The following is a 16,938-nucleotide window of genomic DNA, read 5'->3' as shown; positions in this document are numbered from 1 at the left end:
TAACTAATTGTTATCCTGCTGAGCCATGGGATATTATGAATTAGTCCTGTCAAGCAACTGATGCCCATTGCACTCCACTGTAGAGTTTTTCTTTTTCAGCAGTAATCAAATTAAGCCAACTGTGGTGGTGCGCATGATCTCAGCACTTGGCAGGTTGAAGCAGGAGGATCACTGTGAGTTTGAGACCAGCCTAGGCTACCTAGTGAATTCAAGACCAGCCTGGAATATATAGCAAGACTCCCTCAAAACAAAAACAAAAACAGTAGGCATGCATTTTTTAATAAAAAAGTCTGAAGAGAAAGTAGTTTGAAGGAAGGTTTTCATTTCCTACTACCTTCTTATCTAGTGAGACTGGTGTCCTTTAATCCTATCTGCTCTCCCTACTGTCACAAGGGCCCTGCTTCCCTGCTGGGGGATACTTTTCAGTCTATTTCCCAGGATCTACAGTCTTTTCTTTGTTCTTCAGAGGTGAATGCTTTTCTCCCCTTGTGTGCTGTTCCTTTGTCCTGTCTGTGCACCCATATTTGAGGGCACTGGCCCTGGGAAGCAGGCTGATGTGATCCCTGTTCCCGCCATGTTTGTGTTTCCGTGAGCCGGTGCCATTGTCCTCATTCCAGACTGGTGCTGTGTGCCAGCCCTGTGCTGTACTTTTCAGGTTATTGCTTTCTTAATCCTCAAAACCACCTAGAAAGAACGTAATATTCATGTTTCCATTTCGCAGATGATGGTATTGCCCAGACAAAGTAAGAAAATTGAGCTCACACAGCTGTAAAATAGCAAATCCTATTATCAAACTCAGACAACTTAACTATGGCCACCTCTGACCATACTGCATACTTCCTCATGCCAAATGAACTTCACAGATCCCAAAACGGTCAGGGGGGCAAAAAGGGGAAGGAGAAAGAGAGAATCAGAGCCAGTAAAATTACATCATTTGTATGTGTACTTGGTATGACACCATCTGTGATCACAGGAAAAACCAAAAGGAGGCGTGATGTTCATGTAAAATGACCTTTAAATGTTGGCTGGTTACCTCATCGACACAGAAAAGAGCTGGTTTTTACATGAATACCACTGAGGCTGCACTCAGTAACATACGTAAAAGAACATGCCATGGACTTTGTGTATTCTTTAAAAGATTTTCAGAGTATTTTGAGAACACTTAGTTTTTTTTGGTTGTTGTTTGTTTTATTTTAAAGAGAACAAAACAGAACAGAACAAAGCAAATCAGAACAGACCAATGCAAACAATGCAGGACTTCAAAACAAGACAGTAGGAAATCAACAGTGGCTACCAAAATGTCTTTTGTTTTCTTCGAAATAGACAATAATATCATCACACACCATAATATCTAACATAACAATATAATACAAAACCAGTCAAAAGAAGGAAAGTGTAACAGGGTTTTAACACCAGATAGCAGGAAACGAACAATGGTTACTATGTCTCATTTTCTTCAAAACAGTTGTCCATACCATCACAAATAATAAAATCAAATAAAACACAGCAGAATAAAACCAATCAAAACAAAAGAATAAAAGCATGATAGGACTTTAAAGCAAGATGATAGGAAGTCAGCAATGGCTACCATAATGTCTCATTTTCTTCAAAATAGCTGTTCATACCATCACACATAATAAAATCAAACAAAACAAAACAGTAAAACCAATTAAACAAACAAATGAAAGCAGAATAGGCCTTCAAAACAAGATATCAGGAAACCAACCATGATTACCATAATATATCCCATTATGTTCAAAATAGTTGCCAATACCATCAGACACAGTAAAATCTAACGAAAGAACAAAACCAAACCTAACAAAATTATGAAAACAATACAAGAGACAAGACAATAAGAAATTAACAGTGGTTATCACCTTCCCCTTCTAGGTGATTCCTCCCCTATCACTTTTATAATATCTATTGAGAGACACTTAGTTTTTACCTGACACGGGAACCTAATTCATGAGTAAGTTGTGACCTCATCTCATCATCTACTTTCCTCTCTGAAGTCTGTATCTGGAAGATAATCCTCATTTTAGAGCACAGATCTGTTGACTCAAGGCAGTAACTATGTATGCTGTGTGATAGTTTGAAGGTTTTATTGGGTATGACTGTGGTCCTGTCAAAAAGCAAACAGAGCTGCAACCACGTAATAGTCTAGAACGTGTTTAACGAATGCATACTTGATGTGGCGGGTCTTGTTTTTAAAGGAAGATGCTGGAGACATGTGGTGATGCTGAGAATCAGCTGGCTCTGGAGCTCTCTCAGCATGAAGTCTTTGTTGAGAAGGAGATTGTGGACCCTCTCTACAGCATAGCAGAGGTGGGTGCTGGCCCTCGGTGTCACAAGAGCTGAGATTGGCCTGGGCTACATAATGAATGGTTTGTCTTTGTCCAAATATTAATGATCAGAGCCTTTAATGCACATCCTTTTTTGGAAACAAAGTGAAGAACTTGAAGATATATTTTTTGCCTAAGAGAAAAAAATTTGTAAATAAATATTTTGCTTTAAAGTTAAACTGCAACCCTAAAGTATATCCCATACTGTATTTTCTTCCTTCTAGGTGGAGATTCCCAACATACAGAAGCAAAGGAAACAGCTTGCTAGATTGGTTTTGGACTGGGATTCAGTCAGAGCTAGGTAAGATACAGCTGTCAGAATAGCTAGTAATGTATTACGATGTGTCCCACTCGCAGCAGCCATCACTGTCCCCCACCATAGCAAGAGAAAGACAGCTGAGGGCACAAAGTGGATGCTGTCACAAATGCATACCTTTGCTTGGTTGACCAAGTTACAGTCTGTCTACCCCTTTAGGCCTCATTCTCTCCAGCATGGCAGTGGGAATGTTAGAACATCCCATCATTAGTGAGCCAGTAGGTAAGGAAACAAAAACAAAAAGAAAAAAAAACCTGAATAAATATGTTTTACAGAAGAGAAGATAGGATCACCAGTTCTAAGAGCACATGCTTGGGGTGGCAATGTACAGGAATAAATAGTTCTGTGATCCTGAGGATCCTTCCACATTTCAAACCCTGTGCATCCATAATTACTCTTCACAATCAAGAAATGCTGTGCTCTCAAGGACAGGGCTCATGCAACTCTTGTCCCCCAGTCTGCAGGCTGATGACCTGTAGATGTCTTGTTTACAGTAGAGCTAGAGTGATCTGGGACAGGACTGCCACTCTAGCTCTGTCCTCAAAGGAGTTTGAATCAGTGATATATATTCATTTTCTTGGGTATTTAAGGACCGGAGACAGAGAAATGAGCACCTACAGTTTGGGCTTTTCTCATCCTCTATCTCAGTGGTCAACAAGTTTCTGTAAAGGGCCAGAGAGTAAATATGTTTAACTCTGCAATCGAGATGTTCCTACTAGCAGCCATGGAGCTGAGGCTGTAGCTCAGTTTAGATCGTATGCTTACCATGCATGGGTCCCCGGGGTGAGGAAAGGAAAGGGAGATGGAGGAAGAGGGGAGGGGGAGGGAATTAAGAGTATCCATGGACAATGTGTAAATGAGTGAGCATGTCTGTGCTGCAGTAAAACTTTGATTTACAAAAGCAGGTGGTTTCGCTGACCTCTGTTTCATCAGCTCATCTCAGTGCTCATTGCAACTCTAAAGGAGATGTGATTATTTCTGTTTGGCTAATATGTGGTGATGTAACCACCATTGCTGGAGTAGCTGCCATATTCTGTGTTGGGAGCTTTGATCACAGAGATTAGAAAGTAGCTGTAACACTACTCCATTTCCTTGTTTCTTCGCTGCTGTCAGGTATTAGATGTATCACTAATTTTGATCCATTTATTTGAGAAGAAAAGGTCTAGTTCATTAAACGTATGAATCAGTTGTTAAGATATGTCCTGGCTTAAGAAATGTGACAATAAAAGGTCCATTGAGGCACCCATGCACAGTGAAAATGATAAAAGCACAGTTCCTAAATAAGTGTCACTTGATGGACATTTGCCAGATATTGATCTACATACGTCTGTGTCACCTCACTTGCCTCTTAAACAACACTCATTTGTTTATCTTTGTCTTCCACAGATACAAGTTGTGTCAGAATTTTGTGCAGTACCCTGAAAACAGAGGACCCCAGTTTGAGTGGCAGGGGGAATGGGTTGGGTCTAATGTAACATCCCTTGCTGTTTCACAGATAAAGGAGGAACCTGCGTGTATTATCATGCCTTAGAGGACCTAAGTGGCAGAGCTGGGATTCTAACAGCAGTGTCTGCTGTTCATTTGTCATATGCATATGTGTGATTAGCGTCCTGTGTGGTTTGACCAGACCAGGAAGTACAAGGTTACCCCAAGAGAGAATGTTCTAGTGATTATTTAAACAAGTCTGTGAGTGCTCCTGCATTGGATTTGGTTGAGCAATATTATAGATGTTTATCTATAAGAAATTTTTTATATGGAGTACATGTAACCACTAGTAGATTTTTTTTTCTTTTTTCTTTTAAAGAGAATAAAAACAAGTAAAATAAAAGAGAACAAAGCCAATCATAATAAACTATTGTAAGTGACACAGGACTTAAAAACAATATGACACAATGAATGCAATAAAGAACTTCAAAATAAGACAACAGTAAATCCAAAATGGCTATAATAATGTATCTTGCTATCTTTGAAATAGCTACCCATGTGCCATCAGATATAACAAAATCAAATAAAACAAAGCAGATAAAACAACCCAACAAAACAGAGAAAATAATACAGAACTTAGTCTTAATCGCTTAATTAAGCAAAGTAGGTATAGAAAAAACTGAAGCAGTTGAATTTTTTTTTTACTTTGACTTAATCCTGTGATTTCTCCCAGTACAAAAATCATAAAAACTAATATTATCTACACATATATGTATTTGTTCTGTCTCTGCCAGTTCTGCAACTCAGGTTGTGTTTAGCATCACAGATGAGGCAAGTGAGACACAGATGTTGTCATTAACTGGGTCACATAGCTGGTCAAGTTGGAGCCTTTCTGAAGGGTGGAGCACTTGAGACTCAAATTCACACTTACTGGAAACACCGTTGCCAGTGTTGCTGTGTGGGCTTGCTAAAGTGTTTCTGTGTATCACACACAGTAGGCGTGAGAAAGGCATAGAAGATGATGTTTGCAGGCAGTATAGTATTCTGAGAAGTTTGATGAGTTGCTAATGTGTTTTCATGCTGCATCTTCATAATATCTGTGTTTAAATATGAAGTGTTAAATGTTCCACAACACCAGATATATCATCTACAAACAGGAGGCCAAAGCACATTTAAGAACCAAAAAAGAAGTTATAGGTTATTCCCCCCATCTCTCTACTATAACAATTTTTTAAATGCTTTTATCAGTATATTTTTGAAGCTTGACTTTTCCCTGCTAAAAATAACCATAGGTCACAGATCATAGGAGGATACTTCATAAAGGGGTCTTTAAGAACAGGAATTTATCCTCAAAGGCATAGGAACATTTTAAGTCAGTGCAGGAGAACAGAGAGTCTATAATTGGGCACTGTAGGAAAGGCGCTCATGGATTGCTTTTTAGCGGGATCTGTATGAGACAAAACGTGCGTGTTGTGATCATGCAAATTTCTATCCCTAGTGCTTGGAGGATTCTGTCTTGGTGGGAAGTTGATGTCTGTTTACCTGCTTCTGTTCTTAGAGAATAAACTCAAGCAGCTGTCCTGGGCACTGACCCCTAGCCTGGGGAGAGTCTGTTTTGAGGCAGGCTCTATCTCCTTTGGTCCTTGCTCCTTGAAGTTGAGATGTCCAGTAGTCCTCAGAGGCTGGCTGTCCCTTTGGTTTGCAGGTGGAACCAAGCCCACAAATCTTCAGGCACCAACTTCCAGGGGCTTCCATCAAAAATAGATACCCTGAAAGAAGAGATGGATGAAGCTGGAAATAAAGTAGAGCAGTGCAAGGTACAATCCCCAAGAAGTGTGTATGTTTGTCAGTATTTCGCTTTTGCAAATGATAGATAAGGTCAAATGTTTCAAATTAGGTTTTATACAATTCCTATCAGATTCTGGATGATATAAAAATAAGTTTTTATATTCTTTCTCTTCCAGTGCTATATTATAACCAAAATACACATTTTATGTACAAAAAGTATTCTTAGAGATGAGTTCTATGTACTCCTCCTATATGATTATTTTAAAAATTCAAGGAGGCTATTTTGAAATCGTGGTTAAGCTTATTTGACATAAAGAGGTAAATGGGCAAACGCCACAACAAAACATATCATAAAGTTACGACAATTAAAATAATGCACTACTAGTAGATATAAAAATAGATCAGTAGAAATACAGGTTTTGTAGAACAAGATTTAATGTGTAGTAATTTAGAGATCGTATAAACATTGTGAAGGAGTATTTTTAAATGTTCTTAGGAAAATTGATTTGTAACTTGGAAGAATTATGTCATGAATTAAATTTTAGATTAATTAGCTGGTGAAATGATACAATTTTTGATACATCTATGTAGTTAGGTATTTATTCTAAATGTTATTTGAGGTGGTAAAGACACAGATCTTTGACCTTAAGCTAATTGACCTTTTTGCTCTTATTCACATTTCCAAAAAGTCTGTTAATTCTACTAGATGATGCTAGGAATGTTATATTTTAGTGTATTCAGGTTGTACAATAATTCCCTCTTCAAGAGAGTAAATCTTGATCTATTAGCTGAACTGTTTAAAACTATATTATGTAGAAATTAAAACTGAACTTATAGAGCCATACTTTTATGCTTAAAGTTTGTTTGTTTATTTATTTATGGATTTGTTTTTATTGACCAGGATTTAGAGCATGGGATGGAAAATGTCACCTTGGGGAACACCCACTCCCACCCCTGGGGAATGTCCATGCTCATCTCCCTGGGATGGTCTTTGAAGCGTTTTCTTTTTCTTGACACTTCCTTTGCTAGCAGCAGCCTTTTCAGGCCCACTGCTGCCTGGCTGTTCCTTGGAAGAAAATTTTCTTCTTTTCTTGGGGATACTCGTAGCTGTATCTTCTGGTTCAGTAGCTATTTCCTCTTTGAGTAAAGACTTCTTTTTGGGTGGATTTGTGCTGCCACTAGCTGTCTCTTCCAGATCACTATTAATCAGCTCTTACTTGAAAAATATTTTTTTTTTGAGGGGGTTTAGAGATATAACAACAGACCATTCTGTTTTTATTTTTAATTTTAAGAAAAATAAATTTTTTTATGTTAATTTGTTTTAATTGGTTAAATCACTCATTTGCTAAGTCATTAATATGCCCAGGTGGAATTCGAACTTGGGTCCTCCTGCTTCAGCCTCTCAGAGTGCTGGAATTATATGCCTGTGCTAACACACTGCTTTTCAGTTGCTAGACATTTCATCCGGAGCTGTTTTTATCATGTTTGATGTAAGAAGATGCATTTATCTCTCACTTCTTTTTAATGGCCTTCTTTTTAATAGTCTTCTCTACTTCCCCAGGATCAGCTCGCTGCAGACATGTACAACTTCATGGCCAAAGAAGGGGAATACGGCAAATTTTTTGTTACGGTGAGCACCTTCCTTTGACAGAGTGTTAACACATTGTAAAATATTGAATCACTTTAGCTTTTTTGCAAAAGAGTTTTAGTTTTGCTCCCATTGTATGTGTGTCCATCTGACGCTAACGTTACTTTTGTTTTTGAATGTGGGTCTGTTCTCAGTTATTAGAAGCCCAAGCAGATTACCATAGAAAAGCATTAGCAGTCTTAGAAAAGGCCCTTCCCGAAATGCGAGCCCATCAAGGTAACGTAACCTGTGTGCTGGCCGATGCTGCCTTCTTGCTCTGCCCCTCTGCCTTTCTTCTTCGCTCTGACTCTTGCATGCGTTTCCTTCGGATAGCCTCTGCCTACCAGGGTACTAGTTCCCAGCACAGTTTCATCGTTCTTGCTGCATTCTCTAACTTTTTCCAAACCCAAATTAACACACTAATGGAACATTTGCAGTTCTTCTGAGACCTGCAGTTGAAGGGAAAACTGGCCCCTGTGGGAATTTTTACTTTTATGGACTTGAAAATTCTAGCATCTAATATCCCTTTCCAAATCAGTTATTTATTCCACAGGGCTGAAGTTTTTCCCTGTGACTCTGAGAGCATCCATTCTAGAGGACACAATTTAGACTTTTCAGAGGAAAATTTTACAAGCCAGTCACTGATGTCCTATCATCAGTCACTTAATAATAGTATTGAATCACATGACCATAGCCACTTCTTTCAGACCTATCCTTGTCTTAAGTACTGATGTTTTACTCACTGTATTCAAGCAATTTTTCCCCTTCCTGAAAGCTTTTGATTCTATTTCTCTGTGACTTATCACTGGGTGTTTACCAGCGGACACTAGCAGAAGTTACTGAGGAAGAAATTGTTTTGTCGTCTTTGGGTCTAGTAGCATATTAGTTGTTGCTTAGTAGATCTTGGTTTCAGGACCCTTTGTGGATACCAGAATCCTGGGTTGCTCAAGTCCCTTGTGTAAAATAGTGTAGTATTTGCATATAACCAACACACATTCTTCAGTACTTTAAGTCATCTCTGGACTACTTATATAGTACAATGTAAATGCCACATAAATCAGGTGTTACATAGTGTTGTTTAGGGAATAATGATAAGAAAATGAAATTTGTACATGGTCAGTACAGGGCTTTTTTTTTTCCTAAATTTAATGGGCAGTTGGTTGAATCTGGGTGAGGACCCCTCCTATACCAGGGACCAGCTGTCATTGTTCCTTGTGATTTGGAGCTTGCTTAGGTTCCCCCCTGCAGAACCACTGCCTTTGAGCTGAAAGGGGCTCAGGCTGGGAGGCCAAGTGTGGTGACCATGTAATCATGAAGGAGGGTAGGTGGGTGTGTGGTGTTCTATGGATGTGTGCACACTTGGACCCTCAAGAATGCCATGTCTTTTTCCCTAAATTTTTGGAGGATCTAACAGGATCTGGTGCCTGAAACATTTTGGATTATGAAAGACAATTCTCTTGCCTGACTACATAATCAGGTCTTCAGCAGTGTCAGGTATAGTGTGTCTCATTCTTCCTAGGACAAGCTGCCCTTGTCTATTTCATTTCATGGTTGCTCAAATCCCTTACGTTTAATGATATTGAGTCACAGTAGTAGACGTTCAGCCTTCCAGGGAGCAGACTCTTGCCAGAGCGCTAAGACAGGAACTCACTGTGGGTTGGGCCCTGTGTGAAGCAAAATAGTAGACCTCATTGTTTTAGTCTTTGGTGGCCTCAAATCTGATTGGGAAGACTGGGCTAATAAGCAAAGATAAGAGAAGATTGCGTTTCTGGCAGCCCCATTCTACATTTTTCTCACGGCTATTTTCCCTAGAGAAATACATCAGTAAGTCCTGGGCACAGGGAAGTGTTCAGAATGGAACAGGAGAGCTGGAGTGTGTGGTCCAGGTTCTATGGTCACCCCTTCCCTGAGCTGGAAATCACTGCCTCCCACCTCTGGTTGTCATCCTGCCTTGGTACTGTTGACTGCTCCCCCGCCCCCCTACTCCCCCGTGGCTGCATTTAATCTCCATTGCTTTCAGTTTTCTGGGAGGCTGTTAGGGTGATTCCTTTCCACCTCTATGGTTTGACCACCTTTCCACCACTGCTTTGCAGTCTGGTTTCTATATACAGTCTGTCCCTTGCCCACTACAATTTCCAAAGGACCAAGTGACGTCTTGCCAGAAACTGGTATTTGATGTGGCCTAAGTCATCTCTTCCTCCTTACTTTTTTTTTTTCCCACCATCATTTCACTTGTCTTCTTTTATTGTTAGAACTCTGCATTTTTCTAGTTCTGTCCCTGCTCCAGAAGTCTACCTTTTTTCTGAGGTCTATTCTCACACCTGTGTTCTCACTTCCTGGTTTCCTCCTCCTCTTTCCCCTGGACCTCTCTTGTTTTGACTTTCCCTTCTCACTTGTGTCCCTTGGTGTGGCCTCACCTTCTACTTCAGGGATCTTACACAGCACACCCCTCATAATCCCCGTGCCAACTGTTGAATTTCTTCCTTGTCACTCTAGTGCTTTGAAACTTCAGGGCTGTCTCCCCTTCATCTCTCATCCCTGTTGCCAGGTTCTTGCATTTTTCCCAGCACTCTGTCTTCCTCCCTGTCCCTGCTGCCTCCTCCACCTCCTCATGCTCTTGTCGCCTTGTGCGAGGGCTGTGGGATAGAGTAAGTTTCTAGACTCATGACTCCTGATCTTTTCTCAGCCTGTTGCTCCCCACAGATGTGCTTGCCTGCTTCTTGGCCTGTTGATCCTATCAGTCTCACGAGACTCTCTTCAAACTCACTTCCTTAGAAAAGCCTTCTCCGATGACTGAAACCAGCAGTGAACTCTTTGCAGCCTGAATTGTTCTTGCATCAGTAGTCTACACCAGAAGTTGCACACAGCCATATATCATTAAGAATTTTTTAAAAAATTATATCATTATTTAAAAGCATTATTTACATGCTTTTATGTAATAATCCTGATTTGTGGCTTCTTTTAAGTTTAGGCTGGGGATTTAGCTAAGAGGCATAAGTAAGTGCCTGCCTGGCAAGCTCAAGGTCATGAGTTCCATTCCCAGTACCAAAACAAAACCAAAATATAGTTTAGAAGATGGGTGACACCAGGTCTTCTTCCCAAGTGATCCAAAGAGGAAGCTGCCTCTTGTAGACCAGAGGCTCCTGACCTGATTCATGCCCCAGTGACCGCTTTCCGACCCCTAAAGATAATTGGGTTTGCGGCCCTTGCCTATACCATTTACCTGCTGTGATGTAGCAAACATGTCTTGTCTGTCTTGTCAGCGACTGTTATATGTTAATGTGGATGCCTTGTATTTCCTTCACCATTCATTTGCTCTCATATTGAGGGTGGGGTCCGTATGAACTTGGTGTGCCCACTGCGTGTAGTGGGCTTGGCACATAGTAGGTCTGTTATTCAAGAAGCCAGCATTTGAAGTAGAGTTTGCCTTAGGAATTGTCTCTAGGTCAGTGGTTTTCACTTGTTCCCTTGGCCAAGACTGCATCAAGGTAGTTCTTGTTAGAAAGCAGACAATTGAAGTATGACCTTCTAGGATCTCAAGGTCAAATATGTGGTGGAGGTGATGGCATGTGTTGTGGTAGAATTCTCCTGAGTGATTCTGATGTGTCCCTTAAGGGAAGGGTCACAGGCCTCTTGCCCTGTGTTCAGAATCATTGCTTTAGATGAAAGGGATAATAAAGTATTTCAGATAAGATCTGGCCTGTAAGAGGCCTGTCACAGAGCCCTGTTTTCTGGAAAGGGCCAGGCCCCAGCTGCTTTTTCTGTGAGAAATTCCACTGGACTGGGGCTGAGCCACAGCTGAAGAAGTGTGCTCTGTTTTTGTCCACCACCTCCATTCCCCTCAGCCCTTTCTCTAGTCTTTTTACTCACTGCTCTTTCCATCAGTTTTTAACTTCTTGTGAGCTCTTAGGCCCCTAGACTTGTGGGATTTTGATGTCCGCAAACTGTGTGGTGGGCCCTGGCCTCCTGCCATTAGGAAGGGAGAGTAGAAGAGGACACAGTAGGGTTGGGGTTGCCTGCTTCAATCCAGGCTTCCAGGAGCAGAATGGTTGAAGGACAGTGTCCTTCAGAGGTGCACAGAAGAATGTGCACTCCTTTGGGGATGGACAGGACAGAATTTTTGTCTCGGAGTGTTTTCCACCAGCTGTTTTTGCCTCTTTGGCTTCTGTACACTTTAGCACTAGATCTCTGCAGTGCAGTTCCCACAGTCAGACCAAACCCAGCCATGTGCTTCGCATTTTCTTTCAGTGTATCCATTTTCTACATTCTTCTGTTGGACAGCTTTATTATATACCTTTGTGCTAAGCATTGCCTTTCATGGAACAAAGCTAGGTGTATGATCTGGAAGAAGTAAGGTGCTGCTTTACCGCTGTCATCACAACTTTCTGCCTGAGCTGCTCAGGACCTGCAGATTCTGTGTTTTATTGGGGGCTTTTTTCTCTACTCAAAGTTTTGGGGCCTGTTTGGGGATGGGACATTCTGCATGTCACAGAGGTGTTGCTTCTGTTACGTGCTTACCTTGACCCCAGTCTTACATGACAAATGCTTGACTTGTGTTTGAAATGTTAAGAAATTATTTCTATTTCCACTTCAAAGGAGGCTCTTTCTTGTCCTTTAGGAAGCCAGTGCTGCTTTGCATGGCTAGAATAAATTTCTTTCAATGCGAACACTGTACTCAGTTGCATCCTGTGTTTTAAACAAGGCCGCAGGCCCCATGCCTGTGATGGCGAATTTTGCAGGTGTGGAGCTTTACTGCCGCTTCTGCTCCAGCTGGAGTTGGGTGGTCAGGAGGGGTACGCTTAGCGCTTTCTGTTTCACCAGTGAATGTCCCAGCTTGTTGCATAGTCTGTGCTTCAGTGAACAGTGAATAACAAAAGCCAGTAGTACAGATGTCTGCCCTTTGCCCAAAGCCTCAGTTACCAATCTGCTAGAAAATCCTCTTTGGTAGTTTGGGGAGAAAGTATTGTGGTGATGCATGAAGTTGTCAGGTATTTTACTGACCAGTTTGCCACTGCAGATAAGTGGGCGGAAAAGCCAGCCTTTGGGACGCCTTTGGAAGAACACCTGAAGCGAAGTGGGAGGGAGATTGCACTTCCCATTGAGGCCTGTGTCATGCTGCTCCTGGAGACCGGCATGAAGGAAGAGGTAAGGGGCACCTCAGGGGCTCGTGTGCATATCTCTGTGCCCTTTCTCTGCCCAGCCCACCCCACCTGTATTGCACACACAGTTGCATTGCGTAGCCCAGTGGTTTTCAGACTTCTGTCACCAAGACCAGCATTTCATTAATGAGAGCCTGTGTGTACAATGAAGTAGGCTTCAGAGTATTCACTACTGGTAGTATACTCTGATCTTTGTATTTCATTTTAAGCTCTGACTTATAACAGTGGGTTTCATGATGCATTATTGGATCAGAGCCTCTATGAGTTTTAGTTTTACTAAAGCTCTATGAGCTTTAGTGTTTAATAGTAAGTATCTGTGGCATGATTCATACATTTGCATAGTGTTATGCAAATTTTTTTGAAGACTGTGCATTTGTATACTTTATTTTACAACCTCTTACCCCTTTCACCCCCCAAAAATCCCTTGAATCAAGCAGGGCAGTTCTTCTTCCTCTTGTACGGATAAGGAAGTCAGCAAACAAGGAGTTCAATACTGGGTCACAGCCAGAATCAAAATGCAAGCCTATTTTTTCCTTTTGAAAATTGTTTATTGGAATATAATATACTTCACGGAAATTATACATATTGCAAGTGAACAGCTGGATAAATTCTCACAAACCTAAAACTCACCATCTAATCAACACTCAGATTAAGGAATACCCCAGAAGCTTTCATCTTGGATCATTTTCACTCTAGGAGACATTTGGCAAAGCCTCAAGACAGTTATGATAACAACTGGGACAAGAGGGCCGTACTGGCATATAATTAGGTGAAGACCAGTATTAGGAGTTTATCAGGCTTGGGGCTGGGGATTTAGCTCAGCAGCACAGGTGCCTACTTGGCAAATGTGAGGTCCTGGTCTCTGGACCAAAAAAAAGGGAGTTTACCAGGCTCTGGATCTTAGAGATGAGTATATGGGTATATGGAAAAGGATTAAATAAAGACAATGCAAATATGGTTTGTGGGGAGTCTGAGAAGGTCAGAATTCTATTGGAACTAAGATAAGATTTCTCTGGATTACTTGCATTTATTGGGTTCTTTACAGTTCAGGGAAGTATAAGAAGTGGGGGTCATCTCTGAAGCAAAAACCTGAGAAAATGAGCATGGCCTTGAGAAGTTAGAACAAAGACATGTAAAGCAGTGAATCTTGTTAATTAAGAGAACTATTTGATCTCTAAGGAAGACAGGTTTTTGCTCTGAAACTGGGAGTGTCAGGCCCCTCAGATGCAGTCTTATGCCTTCAGAGGCTGTGAATATGAGCTTTTTGAACACAGCCAGAGGTCCCTTCATGGTCAGCAACTTAAACCTTACACAGCCTGACCTTCAACAGACCAGGATCTACACAACCTATAGTGTACAGGATACCTTCCCACCCCCTAGAAAGAATCATCCAACCTAAAATGTCTTGGGTTGAGACTTCATGCTGATATCGAAAAAGCTTGAGGTTGAGAAACCAAGCATAGATTAACTTTGCTGGAAACTGAAGATGTCTTAACTCCTGACTCAGATCCTTTATATTCCTACCTGTCTTGGTGGACCCTTCATATGTTCTTCTCTCCTTTTCCTGGAACATTCAGAGCAAGTAATTAGCAGCCTTGTCCAACAATTATACTTAAGATGTCAATATTTTTGCATGCCTGTAATCCCAGCACTTGGGAGACTGAGGCAGGAGGATCATTGCAAATTTAAGACCAGCCTGGGCTACAAAGTGAGCACAAGGCCAGCCTGAACTACACACTGAGACCCTGTCTGAAAAAAAACAAGATGTCAGTACTTTTTAAAAAATTCCTAAATTAACAAAAAATCCATGGCAGTCAGTGTTATAGAAGTGTAAATCTTGTGGAAGAAAAAATGCTTTTTGATAATACTGTTCTGACAGGTATTTTAGTAAAGGGACAGGGCAAGAGTTAGCAGTGATTAAAATGGATTGCTAGATACCAGTCACTGTACTCTAGGTGTGAGTCTGGGCCTCTTTCTTCCCCCACACAGCACTGTGGAGTGTGACCCCTGATGCAGATGGAGATGTGCTACAGTTCCATCAGATTCTGCTGTTTCATGAAAGACTCCCAATTTGCCCTTTATGCTAATGGATTTTCATTGTCTTTAGGGCCTTTTCCGAATCGGGGCTGGTGCTTCCAAGTTAAAGAAGCTGAAAGCGGCTTTGGACTGCTCCACTTCTCACTTGGATGAATTCTATTCTGACCCCCATGCTGTGGCAGGTGAGCCCAAAGGAATTTCTGCAAATTGAGCTGCCTTCAGAATGGTGGGCCAGTCCTGTCTCTGACAGATTGTGAGTTAAAAGTCCAATTTTAATTAAAAGTTTAATTGGTGGAACAAATTTTTTTTCTGATAAAATTCCCTAATGTATACTGTAATACAAACATACCCATGATGTCTATTCTTTTTGTTTGATTTTGGTTTTGTGTCTCCCCACTGCAACCCATTAATAAGTAAAGATGAAGGTAATTTACAGAGCAAGTATTTTGGAGAAATTCTTGGATTTCTTCCCTCCTTTCACACTGTAATCCAAGTCTGCCTGAAGAAATGATGTCTGTTAAGAGGAGGATTTTAAACCTAATTTTATTTTTTGTTGAAAGCTAATTTTATTTTCATTGTGTTTTTGTAAGGCAGACTGAATGTCTTTTGTGAGTGTTCCATCCCTAACCATTCCTGCCAGATTATGATTTGTTTCGTACAGTTTAGAAGATTGTAATTGAGATAATTTCACATTGCAAAACAATATATCCAGAGATTTCCAGCATTATTCCATTTCATATTCAAAGAAAGTATTCATGGTTTCAGGTGCTTTGAAGTCCTATTTACGGGAATTGCCTGAACCTTTGATGACTTTTAGTCTGTATGAAGAATGGACACAAGTTGCAAGGTAAGTTTTAAATACAGAGTTTTAAAAGTTAAAAGAAACAATGAAATACTGTGTCCTTTCGTAAGTTATTTTACCCTCAATATATAACTTAAATGGTATATTTGTTAAATAATATGTATATGGATTCTATCTACTTTTAGAATGAACATATTGAGAGTTACCATTAATAGTGTAATGGGTCATGGATTATGCATTAGTTTACATTCCTGTGGTTTAGATGTTTGAAGATACACAGTGGCAGCCACAATAGTGAATTGGTTCAGCTCAAATTCCTTTATATTGAAGAAAGCCCTGTAACTGGAGACAAGTGTGATACTGTAACTGAGTGGCAGTGTGGCTGTCAAGCTTACAAGCTTAGCTATGCAATAATATAATGAAGACATTATTAACAATAATAGTCTAATTAAGTATTTACTGTGTGCTAAGAACAGTACGACTCTTTAGACCCATTACCTTCTGTAATCCTTAAATAAGAGGCAGATATTGTACTTTATAGGTGACAAAACTGGGGCATGGGAAGCAGCACAGTCAAGGTAGTAGCAAGTAATTGGCAGACCTAGCTGTGGACCCAGGCACGTCTGACACAAAAACTGTGTTCCACTCTTTGTTGCTTCTGTGCCCCATCCTTACTCTCTTGATCGTGACTGACTTCTCCTAGATACCTAATTCCTAAATCCTAAGAGACAAAAACAAACCACTCCTCAGCTCCCATCTTCTTCCCCCATCTGCAGATGCTATCACATTCCTATCAGGCTGTGATGAGCTGTAGGCCATTTCTCCTGTGATCATTGGTCATGTCCTTAGGCTTTGAGTTCATCCAGATGTTTAGATCTGAGTTTTTCTTTGTAATTGTGGAACAAGAGACGTTGTGCTGGTAGGTGGCGAGGGTTTTAAGTTTAGAGACAAATTCTTAGTTGTGGTATTTTTGGAACACAGACTAGACCTAGCTTGGGCTTGAGTTAAATGGTACTGACAATCCTGTCCAGATAGAAGATTGTCAGATTCCTTTCCTTGGGTAACTTCCTTTCTTCCTCCTGGCCTTTACTTCTCTAAATCTTAAAAATTTTCCCCTGACAGTAAAAGGAGATGTTATAATTTTAAATCTAAAATGTTCCTGAAAAGCCTCTTGTGGGAATTTTGGAAAGCAATTGGATCATAAGGGCTCTCACTGTAATAGTGGATTAACATATCAGCCAGGCTCTAATTTCTATGCCTCACTGCTGGGCAGCTTGAACCACAGTGGTACATACATGACTGTAGCATTGGGTGTTTTTTTGTTTCAAATTTTATTTATCTTTGTTTTTAGTTTTTTTTTGGATAGAGTTTTGCTCTGTAGTTCAGGCTGGTCTTGAATTCATTATGTAGTTCACCAAGGAATAGCAAGTTTCCACTGGCTT

At 40.6% G+C, this 16,938-nt stretch overlaps 1 protein-coding gene across 7 annotated transcripts in view; it reads left to right on the top strand.

Annotated features, from left to right (window-relative positions):
• Arhgap17 (Rho GTPase activating protein 17) overlaps positions 1 to 16,938 on the top strand; it is an 87,036-nt gene that overhangs the window by 43,346 nt on the left and 26,752 nt on the right. For 6 of the 7 annotated variants that reach the window (XR_001198889.3, XM_063226691.1, XM_013141770.3 and 3 more), the window contains exons 5-12: positions 2,214 to 2,325; positions 2,567 to 2,643; positions 5,789 to 5,900; positions 7,433 to 7,501; positions 7,654 to 7,735; positions 12,516 to 12,643; positions 14,765 to 14,876; positions 15,460 to 15,541. Coding sequence is in view for 6 of the 7 variants with exons in the window: in XM_063226691.1 (XP_063082761.1) it covers positions 2,214 to 2,325; positions 2,567 to 2,643; positions 5,789 to 5,900; positions 7,433 to 7,501; positions 7,654 to 7,735; positions 12,516 to 12,643; positions 14,765 to 14,876; positions 15,460 to 15,541 (774 nt within the window). In the remaining variant the exon portion in view is untranslated. Of the gene's footprint in view, positions 1 to 2,213; positions 2,326 to 2,566; positions 2,644 to 5,788; positions 5,901 to 7,432; positions 7,502 to 7,653; positions 7,736 to 12,515; positions 12,644 to 14,764; positions 14,877 to 15,459; positions 15,542 to 16,938 lie in introns of those variants that run through there. The other variant, XM_063226692.1, reaches the window with a different exon arrangement.

The sequence above is a fragment of the Cavia porcellus genome, unplaced genomic scaffold (assembly GCF_034190915.1).
Source record: "Cavia porcellus strain 051 isolate PalLab524CR breed Dunkin Hartley unplaced genomic scaffold, mCavPor4.1 scaffold_16, whole genome shotgun sequence".
Taxonomy (NCBI): Eukaryota; Metazoa; Chordata; class Mammalia; order Rodentia; family Caviidae; genus Cavia; species Cavia porcellus.
Note: the sequence above shows the minus strand (reverse complement) of the source record. Positions and strands in the feature narration are given on the sequence as shown.